Genomic DNA, 14,156 nt, shown 5'->3' on the forward strand with positions numbered 1-14,156 from the left:
CAGGTAGGCCCCTGTGTACCGGTCGCTATTTGCGGCCAGCGCGGAAGAGGCGGCTGCGACCTAATATGGCGCTCGGGGCGCTGCGCACACCGATGACGTCATCGGTGGCGGCGCAGCGCTACAGGCTAACGCCGCCATTAGCGCCCCGCTAAATATCGCGGTGGTTGTGGCCAGTGACGCTAAAGCCTCTGAGTGGCCTCTTTGGGCGCAAACTGGTGGCGCAAGCAACTGAATTTCTAGGCCATAAGGTTCTGAGAAGGCTTGACAGGGAAGATGCTGAGAGGTTGTTTCCCCCTGGCTGGAGAGTCTAGAACTAGGGGTCATAGTCTCAGGATAAGGGGTCGGCCAAGACTGAGATGAGGAGGAATTTCTTCACTCAGAGGATTGTGAATCTTTGGAATCCTCTGCCCCAGAGGGCTGTGGATGCTCAGTCGTTGAGTATATTCAAGGCTGAGATCGATAGATTTATGGATATTAAGGGAATCAAGGGACATGTGGTTAGGGCGGGAAAGTGGAGTTGAGGTCGAAGATCAGCCATGATCTTATTGAATGGCGGAGCAGGCGCGAGGGGCCGTATGGCCGACTCCTGCTCCTGTTTCCTGTATTCTTGCGTCCCATCGGACAGTTGTGCCTGTTATCGGGACAGTGTTTCCCACCCAGGGCCTCAGCCTAGGGCTGTCCTGGAGTCTCCAGCAATTAAAGATGAATCTCCTGGACACTGCTTCCAGCAACCCTGGAGAAAAAATACTGGGGCATTAAAATGTTTTATTTTCTTGGAACACTTTATTAGTTATAAAAATATTGGGAGGTGGGAAAAATAAAGCTGTTTGACTGGGAGTCAAGAATCGTCCAATTGGGTAATGAAGAGTCAGTTTGCTTTCCGATTGGTGTGGAGAGGCATGGCGTTGTGCGGATGGACATGTTGGGCGACCAATGGCGGGAGAGTGGGGGGGGCAAGGTGGTTGGAGCCGGGAGGGTCATGTAACAATACCTCCAGGAATATGACCAATCAGAGTTGGTGACCCTACCTCAGCACCTTGGGCTCCTCCTGGCTGACGGGGACTCTCCCTGAGGCCAGACCCCGGCTCCTGGTGTTCACTGAGTTGAGAAACTTCAGCGGAGAAAAATTCGGTTGCTTTGTGCCTCCCGTTAGAAACATAGAAACATAGAAGATAGGAGCAGGAGTAGGCCATTCGGCCCCTCGAGCCTGCTCCGCCGTTCAATGCGATTATGGCTGATCATCCAAATTCAGTACCCTGTCCCTGCCTTCTCCCCATATCCCTTGATCCCTTTAGCCTTAAGAAATATATCCAACTCTTTCTTGAATATATTTAATGAATTGGCCTCAACTGTCTTCTGTGGTAGAGAATTCCACAGGTTCACCACTCTCTGGGTGAAGAAATTCCTCCTCATCTCTGTCCTAAATGGCTTACCCCTTATCCTTAGACTGTGACCCCTGGTTCTGGACTCCCCGGCCATCGGGAACATCCTTCCTGCATCTAGTCTGTCTAGTCCTGTTAGAATTTTATAAGTTTCAATGAGATCCCCTCTCATTCTTCTAAACTCCAGCGAATACAAGCCCAATCGGCCCAATCTCTCCTCCTACGTCATTCCTGCCATCCCAGGTATCAGTCTGGTGAATCTTCGCTGCACTCCCTCCATGGCAAGAACATCCTTCCTCAGATAAGGCGACCAAAACTGCACACAATACTCTTAGCATCCTAAGAGGGCGTTAACGGGGCACAAAGCACCGAGCACCCGGGCACGGTGCCGCTAATGACTCCCGTGAAATTCAGCGGCGGTGGTAGCCGGTAACACCCCGCGGCGCTACACATCCGGCGATGACGTCATGGCCATGCGCAGCGCCCCGGACGATATGTCCGACAGGGTCAGGGTGGCGTGTTTGCGGCCGGGGCAGCGCAAATTAAAGGGCAGGTGCCGGGCGGCCATGTTTTTTTGGCCCGCCTGCCAGCACCTGCCCCCTCTGGCCTCCTCCTGCAGGATGCCGGCCGCGATCGGGCAGCCCGGCGTTCCTCTTGAGTTCCGGGCTCTTTTCCCGGCACCCGGCTCCCTGGTGAGCCAGCAGGGCCCCGGTGCACGCTGCGCTAGGCCCCTCCCCTTTCGTCAGGGGAGGGAGGCCTACAGTACCGCGGCGCTACGTGCCGACGCGTGTGGCGCTACTGCACGTGATATTCAATGGGAGCGCCCCAAGAGGGAGGGGGAGCGCACCCAGTAGCGCCCCGCCTCCTGCTTGGGGCGCTACCATTCAATTTCGGACGCTGGGGTGCTAACTTTTTCGGGGCGCTAAAAGTAGTTATCGCCCCAAAGGGGGCGTGACCCAATTTTTGCCCCCAGGTTTTTCAGCATAGAAAGTAGGCACCTGAGAGATTGGAGAAGGTGACGCTGGAGGACTACTATTACATTCAATAGCAAGAACACAACAAGAGCCCGCAGTTTCAAACCAGTGAAAGGACAATGTAGGGCTGCGATCAGCAAGATCTTCATACAGACTGATTAACATGTGGAAGAGTCACAGATAGAGTGATGGAGGCAAAATCCCTGGAATCATTGAAGGAAGAATTGGATGTTGCACTGGGGGAACTTTAGGGTCACTTTAAGTGTCAGCCGTGGCTGAGTGGGCAGCACCCTCGCCTCTGAGTCAGGAGGTTGTGGGCTCAGGTCCCACTCCAGAGACCTGAGCACAAAAAGCAAGGCTGACACTCCAGCGCAGTGCTGAGGGAGTGCTGCACTGTCGGAGGAGCCGTCTTTCAGAGGAGACGTTAAACCGAGGTCCCGTCTGCCCTCTCTGGTGGACATAAAAGATCCCACGGCACTATTTCAAAGAAGAGCAGGGGAGTTATCCCCGGTGTCCTGGCCAATATTTATCCCTCAATCAACATCACTAAAAAAAACCAGATTATTTGGTCATTATCACATTGCTGTTTGTGGGAGCTTGCTGTGCACAAATTGGCTGCTGCGTTTCCTACATTACAACAGTGACTACACTTCATAAAAGTACTTCATTGGCTGTAAAGCGCTTTGGGATGTCTGGTGGTCGTGAAAGGCGCTGTTTAAATACAAGTCTTTCTTTGGATGAATGAACCAAGGTGGGCAGATAGACCGTAATGATCTTGTAAACTGTTCTCAATGTTATCCTTGGATTACTTAAGGTTTGTTAAGGTCTTCTGTTAGCTCACGTATTAATACTTTGTGCAAGCACCTTTGTGCATTGTTTTAATGCTGTCATTAAGCAATTTATCTGCCTGTCCCAGACAACCTGCCCCAGACAACCTGCCCCAGACAACCTGTCCCAGACAGCCTGCCCCAGACAACCTGCCCCAGACAACCTGCCCCCAGACAACCTGCCCCCAGACAACCTGCTCCAGACAACCTGTCCCAGACAGCCTGCCCCAGACAACCTGCTCCAGACAACCTGCCCCCAGACAACCTGCCCCCAGACAACCTGTCCCAGACAGCCTGCCCCAGACAACCTGCCCCAGACAACCTGCCCCCAGACAACCTGCCCCAGACAACCTGCCCCAGACAACCTGTCCCAGACAACCTGCCCCAGACAACCTGCCCCAGACAACCTGCCCCCAGACAACCTGCCCCAGACAACCTGCCCCAGACAACCTGCCCCAGACAACCTGCCCCAGACAACCTGCCCCCAGACAACCTGCCCCAGACAACCTGCCCCCAGACAACCTGCCCCAGACAACCTGCCCCAGACAACCTGCCCCAGACAACCTGTCCCAGACAACCTGCCCCAGACAACCTGCCCCAGACAACCTGCCCCCAGACAACCTGCCCCAGACAACCTGCCCCAGACAACCTGCCCCAGACAACCTGCCCCAGACAACCTGCCCCCAGACAACCTGCCCCAGACAACCTGTCCCCAGACAGCCTGTCCCAGACAGCCTGCCCCAGACAACCTGCCCCAGATAACCTGTCCCAGACAACCTGTCCCAGACAGCCTGTCCCAGACAGCCTGTCCCAGCCAACCTGCCCCCCAGACAACCTGCCTACAGACAACCTGCCCCCCAGACAACCTGCCTACAGACAACCTGCCCCCCAGACAACCTGCCCCCCAGACAACCTGCACCAGACAACGTGCCCCAAACAACATGCCCAGACAAACTGCCCCTTTGCCCTCTGGGGAAGTCACTGACCTCTTCACCTCTCCTCATGGCAATGCAGATGAGACTGGGGGCAGGTTGTCTGGGGCAGGCTGTCTGGGACAGGCTGTCTGGGGCAGGCTGTCTGGGACAGGTTGTCTGGGGCAGGTTGTCTGGGGGCAGGTTGTCTGGGGGCAGGTTGTCTGGGGGCAGGCTGTCTGGGGCAGGTTGTCTGGGACAGGCTGTCTGGGGCAGGTTGTCTGGGGCAGGTTGTCTGGGTCAGGCAGATAAATTGCTTAATGACAGCATTAAAACAATGCACAAAGGTGCTTGCACAAAGTATTAATACGTGAGCTAACAGAAGACCTTAACAAACCTTAAGTAATCCAAGGATAACATTGAGAACAGTTTACAAGATCATTACGGTTTATCTGCCCATCTTGGTTCATTCATCCAAAGAAAGACTTGTATTTAAACAGCGCCTTTCACGACCACCGGACATCCCAAAGCACTTTACAGCCAATGAAGTACTTTTTTGAAGTGTAGTCACTGTTGTAATGTAGGAAACGCAGCAGCCAATTTGCGCACAGCAAGCTCCCACAAACAGCAATGTGATAATGACCAAATAATCTGTTTTTTTTTAGTGATGTTGATTGAGGGATAAATATTGGCCAGGACATCAGGGATAACTCCCCTGCTCTTCTTCGAAATAGTGCCATGGGATCTTTTATGTCCACCAGAGAGGGCAGACGGGGCCTCAGTTTAACGTCTCCTCTGAAAGACGGCACCGCCGGCAGTGCCGCACTCCCTCAGGACTGCACTGCCCGTAAGAGGTGTACAGGAAACAGGTCAATGACTGCGTTAAAATGTACCAGCGTTAGGCGATGTGCCAAATATAGCGCACACAGGAATTTCAATCCCTGGGCATGCAAAGGTGCCGTACAAGAGCGCTGACTTCCCTCACCCGATCGAATTGGCTGCGTTATATTAGCCAGCCTGTCTTCACGGTGCCTGGAGATGAACAGTCTGTCTCAGTACAGGGTCCAGTGATAAATCTCATACCATTTGCCTAATTACAGGGAGGAGTGGGAGTGGTTACGAAATGTGTCGTCTCTGACCGATTCCATGGTCACAGAGGGGAACACTGGGAGCTCGCAGTGTCGTTTCCTGGAGGGCCTCCGCACGGCTGTGAAAAGCCTCCTCAAGCAACTGGACGTGGCCCTCGGCCAGGTAACCCAGACTGGGTACAACTTACACATTGAAACAGCAACTTTCTTCAGCAATGCGGACAACCTAAGGGCATTGGGTAGCATAGCTAGATCAAACACTGTCCTTCTGAACGAGAACATAATGGCCCAGAAATTCGGGTCGAGGGCTTCCCGCGGGTGAAAGCCCCCGACCTGCACTTACCTTGCGCGCCGGCCGTTGAGCTGTGGGCCCCCGTGGAATTCCGATCCTGGGCCTGCTCCAGCTGCCGGCGCACAGTGTTTGCGTATCCCAGGGGCGCAGTTAGTTCAATGCGTCCCCTAGGATCACGTGAGCCATGAGGAGCCAATCGGAGCAGGGAATGCTCCATTCATAAGCTTGACAGGAAGAGCTGTCAAAACTTAGAAATACTACGGCCCCAAAACATCACTACATCTTCAAATAATTTTTTTTTAATCACATTTTTTAAATAAACTATAAATTACATGAAATAACTATTTTAAACAATTTAAATTTTTGAAAAAAATAATTTTATTTTCTAACGGGGCTAAAAATAAACTTACCTTTCTTTAAAGTATTTAAAAATAATAAACCTGTGGAAAAAATGTTTTAATTTTAATTAATTCACCACTTACCTTGTAAAAAGCAGACCTTACGACTGCTTTTTAAATGTGTAACTTCTGGAGACTTACCCTCCCGGGAAAACCTGCAAAAAAAACGTAAGTTCGATGCGCACGCGCAGCCTCTCCTGCGCACGCGTTCCACCTCTTAACCCCTTCTTTCAGGGGAACGGAAGCGCCGGTTTCCCGCGCATGCGCAGTGCATGCAGGAAACCGGCACTTCCATTGGGCCTTATGGGTGAGTACCCTGTGCGTACTCACCCGTGGAGACCCGAATTTCTGCCCTATTGGAAATACACAGCAGGTCTGTCAGTGTCTGAAAGGAGGAAGACACCTTTAACCTTTTTCCAGGTAGAGATTCCTCCTGAGAACCGGCACGAAACATCCCATTCTAATAAAGGGACTCCACCCGAAATGATCCAAACCACCTTTTCTCTTGAAATCTGGAACCCTCTTTCCCACCCCACCCCCCAAAAAATACTGCTGAGGCTGGGGGGGGTCAATTGAAAATTTCAAAACTTGATCAATTTTTGTTGGGCAAGGGTTTTAAGGGTTACGGAACCAAGGCGGGTAGATGGAGTTAAGATACAGCTCAGCCATGATCTAATTGAATGGCGGAGCAGGCTCGAGGAGCTAAATGGCCTCCTCCCGCTCCCATGTTCTTTTCAAATTCTAATGGACCGGCTCCGTATTTCCAGAATTTTCTGTCATCAGATTTTTGACACTTGCAGTTTTTTTTTTATCCTCGCCGCCTTGTGGCTATAGAACTGAGGTTGAATCTAGCCCAACCTGACAATTGTAATACAAGCTAGCACTAGATTGGCCATCGGATTCAGAGTGCTCACGAGGTGTGGAGAATGGAAATGTCCCACTGGTACAGTAGGGGCTTACTCTGCTGAAATTAGATAAAGCGTTATTGTTGGGTTAGAGGGAACCTGCGCTTTTTTTTTTAACATTCATGCCGGCAAGGCCAGCATTTATTGCCCATCCCTAGTTGCCCTTGAGAAGGTGGTGGTGGGCCGCCTTCTTGAGCCGCTGCAGTCCGTGTGGTGAAGGTGCTCCCGCAGCGCTGTTAGGGAGGGAGTTCCAGGATTTTGAGCCAGCAACGATGAAGAATCGGTGATATATGTCCAAGTCAGGATGGTGTGTGACTTGGAGGAGAACTTGGAGGTGATGATGTTCTCATGCGCTTGCTGCCCTTGTCCTTCTAGCTGTTGCAGATCGCAGATTTGACCAGTACTGCAGCAGATGCATTGGCAAGTTGCTGCAGTGAATCCTGTGGATAGTACATACCGCAGTCATAGTACGCCGATGGTAGAGGGAGTGGATGTTTAGGTTAGTTGATGAGGTGACGAGCAAGCGGGCGGCTTTGTCCTGGATGGTGTCGAGCTTCTTGAGTGTTGTTGGAGCTGCACTCATCCAGGTAAGTGGAGAGTATTCCATCACACTCCTGACTTGTGCCTTGTAGGTGGTGGAAAGGCTTTGGGGAGTCAGGAGGTGAGACGCTCGCCGCAGAACACCCAGCCTCTGACCTGCTGTAGCAGCCACGGCATTTATGTGGTTGATCCAGTTGAGTTTCTGGTCAACTGCAGTCAGTGGTGCCGAATTATGCTACTTGACCAAAGAGGACATTATCCTGGGCCACTCTCATTCAATCCCTTGTGGTTGGGTTGGAGTGACATAGGCAGAGGCTTCGGAGCAGCATTGTAGCCTGAATTCTTGGATGGAGGACGATGCACGAGATGGATGAGGAGACTACTGGAGCGTAAAATAAATAGAAAAGAACAAAAAACAAATTGCAGCTTTTTTTCCCTCTGTTTTTAGGCGGTGGACTTTCGACTGTACACGCAGGAAGTGCTGGAGTTTGGAGAAGAGGTTTCCTTCCTCTTGTTGCTACCTCCCTCGGATGATGTGTGCTCAGCCCCAGGGCAGGATGGACATCCCTCAGGGTTCCTGACCCTGCCGCTTCAGATCTTCGAGCTCGGTGGGTATGGCCATTGGGAACTGATCCACAGCCACATGCAACATAGGAAGTGGAGGAGGCCATTCAGCTCCTCGAGCCTGTTCGGCCATTCAATTAGACATTGACTGATCTGTATCTTAACTCCATCTACCCGCCTTGGTTCTGTAACCTTTAATACCCTTGCCTAACATGAAGCCAAAAAATGTTGGATTTCTTAGATCCCCCCCGCCCCCCCCCCAGCTCAGATCAGCTAACTCAACACCCAATAAATCAAACACAAGATCCTCCTCGCCTGTAGGCTCGCTCTCTCGGCTAACCGTGAAGGTTTTATATGAAGTGACTTCTGGCAGTTTCAATGCAGTTCTTAGTGCCTGTAGCAAAAAATTTGCAAGTTCCGTGCAGGAATTCTGGATGGCCGGTGCGGAAAAGTAGTAAAATGTCACCCTCGTTAAGTAGGGAATCTTTCCCAGGGCTGGGGAGTGAGGCATATTTGTTAGGGTAGAATAGAGGGAGCTTTAACCTTCACCTAACCATGTTGTAGTGCAACAGTGACGACACTTCAAAAGTACGTGATTGACTGTGAAGCGCTTTGGAACGTCTTGAGGTCGTAAAAGGCGCTATATAAATGCAATTCTTTCTTTCTTGTATCTGGTCTGGAGTGCTTGAAATTGTGAAAATATTCAATTCAGCACCATTAACCATCTTCACAAAAAAATTGAAGAAAAACACCAAAACTAGTTTGTAGATTTGTTGCCATATAACATCCTTATGTAAATCCTGGAGAGTCTAGAACTAGGGGTCACAGTCTCAGGATAAGACTGAGATGAGGAGAAATTTCTTCACTCAGAGGGTTGTGAATCTTTGGAGTTCTCTACCCCAAAGGGCAGTGAATGCGCAGATGATGAGATCGATAGATTTTTGGACTCTAGGGGAATCAAGGGATATGGGGATCGGGTGGGAAGGTGGAGTTGAGGTCAAAGATCAGCCATGATCTTACTGAATGGCGGAGCAGGCTCGAGGGGGCCGTGTGGCCGACTCCTGCTCCTATTTCTTATGTTCTTATTTTCTTAAATAAGGTAGCTGTATATTTTGGAATATATTTACACGGATTTGTTACGCAGCGGGGTTATATTTGGCAGTGAACCGCTATTGTGACCTTTCACCTGTGGAATCAGACTATATCCTGGACAATGCCTTCAACCCACCAACTCCAGCCCTGGGCTCTGAATCATGTCCACGCTACCATAGGGAACTGCTTTATTTCTTTATCTCAAGAGGGGCTGGAATACAAAGGGGTGGAAGTTATGTTACAGCTGTACAGAGCTCTGGGCAGACCCCATTTAGGACACTGCGTTCAATCCTGAGCACCGCACCTCAGGTAGGCTATATTGGCCTTGGAGGGGGAGCAACGCAGATTCACCAGAATAATAATGGTTAAATAATGATGACCGATTGCATCAACTAAGCTTGTAATCCCTTGAATATAGAAGATTAAGGGGTGATCTAATTGAGGTGATCAAAGGAGTTGGAAAAATAGGAACTTAGGAACAGGAGGAGGCCATTCAGCCCCTCGAACCTCTTCCGCTATTCAATTAGATCATGGCCGATCTGTATCCTAACTCCATCTACCCGCCTTGGCCGAATGGCCTTTCTGTGTTGTATCATTTTATGATTCTACTAGCTGAAGTGCCTGGCGGTGCCGAGGGTTTTTTTGAGGGCATGTTGTTGTTGGAAGAGAGAGAGAGAGCGACTGGGAGAAAAGAGAGAGAGACAGACGACCTGGTTCTGCTGTCACCAACTAAGGAGGGTCTACAGCAGAACCTGGACCTGCTGGAGTCGTACTGCCAGACTTGGGCCCTGACAATAAATCCCCAAAAAACCAAAGTCCTTGTGTTCCAGCAAAGATCCAAACATCAGGGACCCAAAATAAATTTCACAGTAGGAACAACCAAAATTGAACAAACCACTAACTACACATACTTGGGCTTAAAAATCAGTTCTACGGGAAACTTCAAACTGGCTGTGAATGAACTGAAAGAGAAAGCAAGAAGGGCTTTCTATGCCATCAAAAAATCAATCCAAATAGAAATCCCAATTAGCATTTGGCTCAAAATTTTCAAATCAGTAATTGAACCAATTGCGCTCTATGGCAGTGAGGTATGGGGACCACTAACACAACAAGAATTTGCAAAATGGGACAAACACCCAATTGAGATCCTACATGCAGAATTCTGTAAAAGTATCCTCCGGACTCAAAGGAAAACAGTAAACAATGCATGCAGGGCGGAACTAGGCCAATATCCATTAATAATCACTATCCAAAAAAGAGCCACCAAATTTTGGAATCACCTACAAATGAGCAACCCCCAATGCTATCACTACGACGCCCTGAAATGCCAAGAGCTGACCATAAAGAAGAATACCCTCAGTCAACTAGTCCTGGGACTCAGTGAAGTAACTACTAACAATACTAACAATAACCAGCCCCAGGACAGTGACAGGGTAACACAAAGAATTCGACCCAACACAATCGTCGCTAAGCAAAAGGAAAAATATCTGACATATTGGGGCAGAAACAACAAAAACCCAAAGCAAACTCAATTGCTACTTGGCCCTAAACAGACAATACAACATAGCTGATTACCTGACCATGGTAAAGGATAACAAACTGAGAAGAACCTTGACAAGGTACAGACTTAGCGAACATAGCCTAGCGATCGAAAAAGGCAGACACAGGCAGACCAGGCTGCCAAGAGAAGACAGGATATGCTCTCACTGCAGTCAGGGAGTAGTGGAGACAGAGATGCACTTCCTCACAGCCTGTGGAAAATATCAGGGCATCAGGGAGAATTTCTACCAAAAATTCTCACAAATATGCCCTGAATTCAGAAATCTGAATGACAACCAAAAGCTCCCATTCCTACTGGGGGAGGAGAGAAGCTGTGTAACACTGGCGGCACACTATGTTATAGCTTGCCATGAACAGAGGGACAACCAGTAAACTAAGAAAAGAGTATATATAAACAATGCGAATGTATATTTATACACTCAGGGATATACCTGTTTATACACTGTATGAATAGAACTGCATTTATGTGTTCAACCATAAATGTATTTTGATGCTTTGGCAACATAAGATGTACCTTATCATGCCAATAAAGTGATTTGAATTTGAATTTGAATTTGACTGAGGGAAAGAGAGAGAGAGAGACTGGGGGAAAGAGAGAGAGAGACTGGGGGAAAGAGAGAGAGAGACTGGGGGAGAGAGAGAGAGACTGGGGGAGAGAGAGAGAGACTGGGGGAGAGAGAGAGAGTGGGGGAGAGAGAGAGTGGGGGAGAGAGGGAGAGTGGGGGAGAGAGAGAGAGTGGGGGAGAGAGAGAGAGAGTGGGGGAGAGAGAGAGAGAGTGGGGGAGAGAGAGAGATTGGGGAGAGAGAGAGAGTGGGGGAGAGAGAGAGAGTGGGGGAGAGAGGGAGAGTGGGGAGAGAGAGAGAGAGTGGGGGAGAGAGAGAGAGAGTGGGGGAGAGAGAGAGAGAGTGGGGGAGAGAGAGAGAGAGTGGGGGAGAGAGAGAGATTGGGGAGAGAGAGAGTGGGGGAGAGAGAGAGTGGGGAGAGAGAGAGTGGGGGAGAGAGGGAGAGAGAGAGAGGGGGTGAGAGAGAGTGGGGGAGAGAGAGAGAGTGGGGGAGAGAGTGAGAGTGGGAGGGAGAGAGAGTGTGAGTGTGAGAGAGAGAGAGAGTGGGAGTGTGAGAGAGACTGGGAGTGATGAGAGAGAGAGAGACTGGGAGTGTGAGAGACTGGGAGTGTGAGAGAGGGAGAGAGAGAAAGAGAGAGAGAGAGGGAGAGAGAGTGAGATAGAGAGGGAGAGAGAGACAAAGAGAGAGGGAGAGAGACAGAGAGAGAGGGAAGGAGAGAAGGGGGAAAGGGGGGGGTGGGGGAAAGGGGGGGTGGGAGGGGGGCGAAAGGGGGGTGGGGGAAAGGGGGTGGGAGAGGGGGGCGAAAGGGGGGTGGGAGAGGGGGGGAAAGGGGGTGGGAGAGGGGGGGGAAAGGGGGTGGGAGAGGGGGGGAAAGGGGTGGGAGGGGAGGGGAGAAAGGGGGTGGGAGGGGAGGGGAGAAAGGGGGTGGGAGGGGAGGGGAGAAAGGGGTGGGAGGGGGAGGGGAGAAGCCTAGGCCTCGGGCCCCTGCACTGACATGGCCCAGCCTACCTTTTAATACCTTGAAACATGAAACTTAAAGTACTTATAAAACATTTTTGGTAAATCTTTCTATAACATACACTTTACAACCTCACCAATCTTTTTATTAAAAAAGGGGGTCCTCACCTGTCAGTGTGTTGTATCAGAAACAACAATGGCCGCCGCTTGCTGTTCAGTTGGAAAGATTAGGCCCCGCCCACACACTCGATTGTCTCTCCAGGACCCGATTGGGAGCACTGAAGCCCCACCCACTCTATGTTCCTGTACTAAGATGGCCGCGCATGCACTCTGTTACACACTGAATCAAAATGGCGTCGCCCTGAAACTTTTCACCCTCCTTGACAAAGATGGCTGCCGTTAACCTGGGGCTGTCAGCAGAAGAAATCCCCTCAGCTGCTAACACGGCAGATAATTATTCGGGGCTTGCGACCTACCCCAGTTGCTTATGAAGCCTCCCCACCTACCGACCCCGGGAATGGAGCAGAGGCAGCAGACCCCCTCCCCTCTGCCAGTGTTGGTCCCTGTCTAGGCCGGGAGCCTGGGACTGGAGTTGCGCTGCTGGCGGCTGGAGAAGCCTAGGCCCCGGGCCCCCGCACTGACATGGCCCCGAGAAATAAATCACATACTGGACTAATTTATTACACGCAAATTATATAATGAGCTAGTTGGGCTCCTAAGTACCAAATTTGTGCTGGATAAAATCCCCTCCACACACACAGAAAGTGGGAAAAATAAATCAATAGTTAGTAGTTAGGAATCAAGATGGCTGACACTCACCTCGGTTCAGAATGATAAGGCCCGCCCACACATGCACCGATTGGTCAACCGTCAGGTCACTGAAGTGTAGGATTGCTCAATGGTCCTGTCACTCGACTGTAGGATGGCCCGCCCGCACACGCAATGAACCTGCCCCCGTGACACAGCGATTGGTCAACCGTCAGGTCATTGAAGTGTAGGATTGGTCAATGGTCCTGTCACTCGACTGTAGGATGGCCGCCCGCACACACAATGAACCCGCCCCCACTCAATGCAAATGAGCGGATAATGAGCGGAATTTTGAACGTTTTCTGGATACCGTCGGCACAATTTTTGTCCGACCAAAAAGTAAATATGCCTACAAGAGTCCCCTAATGATAAGCTTTCTTTTGATATAACATATGTGTAGGTACGCTCTATAACTTTTGATTGTATAGCCAGACAGAGAGACATATCCTTTTATATATATAGACTAGCTGGGGGGAGCCCGGCGTTGCCAGGGCTGCTTTGGGCCGGGCGGTTTAAATCGAGTCCCAGGCTTTGGGGCCTCTCTCTGTCCCTCTGTGAATCTGCTGCCGGGCAACATTTTAAATCGAGTCCCAGGCTTTTGGGCCCTGTCTGTGTCCCTCTCTCAATCTGCTGCCGGGCAACATTTCTACCTTTTAATACCTTGAAAGATGAAAGTGAAAGTACTTATAAAACGTTTTTGGTAAAATCTTATGTTATTTTTAAAAGAGATACTAACTTTTTCAAAGCTGGATGATCAAAGTAGTTTGAGCTGGAAGCAGTGAAACAATGGCTGCCACATCCCTGAGATGAAAACGATTAGTCCCGCCCACACACACACACACCGATTGGCCAACCATCAGGGGACCGTACTGTAGGATTGGTCAATCGTGACGGCACAGGATTGGTCGAACCTTGACGTCAATCAATCAATGCTAAGTAGCAGATAATGAGTTTAATTTTGAAGGTTTTTTGCATAAGGCGCGAACAATTTTCGTCCGACCGAAAAGTAAATACGCTTACGACCGTCCCGGAACCGAAAGCTTTCTTTGGAGGTAACGCGCGCATAGGTAGGCTCTATAACTTTCGAGCGCATAGCCGGACAGACGCACACCCGAGGACAGACAGACAGAAGGATAGACAGACAGACAGAACGACTCGTTTATATATATAGATAGATGGAGAGAAACTATTTCCTCTGGTGGGGCGGGGAGTCCAGAACAAGGGGGAATAACCATAAAATTAGAGCCAGGCCGTTCAGGGGTGATGTCAGGAAGCACTTCTTCACACAAAGGGT

The 14,156-nt window shown here is 50.3% G+C and overlaps 1 protein-coding gene across 1 annotated transcript in view; it reads left to right on the top strand.

Moving 5' to 3' along the window:
* The window catches only part of LOC147098993 (ankyrin repeat and fibronectin type-III domain-containing protein 1-like), a 152,048-nt gene that overhangs the window by 128,879 nt on the left and 9,013 nt on the right, over positions 1-14,156 (top strand). The window contains exons 15-16 of the mRNA XM_085969508.1: positions 5,195-5,345; positions 7,766-7,925. Of these exons, the coding sequence (XP_085825634.1) occupies positions 5,195-5,345; positions 7,766-7,925 (311 nt within the window). The remainder of the gene's footprint in view (positions 1-5,194; positions 5,346-7,765; positions 7,926-14,156) is intronic.

Source organism: Somniosus microcephalus, chromosome 28, assembly GCF_052327205.1.
Source record: "Somniosus microcephalus isolate GS21.2 chromosome 28, FLI_Smic_1.0, whole genome shotgun sequence".
In the NCBI taxonomy this organism is placed as follows: domain Eukaryota; kingdom Metazoa; phylum Chordata; class Chondrichthyes; order Squaliformes; family Somniosidae; genus Somniosus; species Somniosus microcephalus.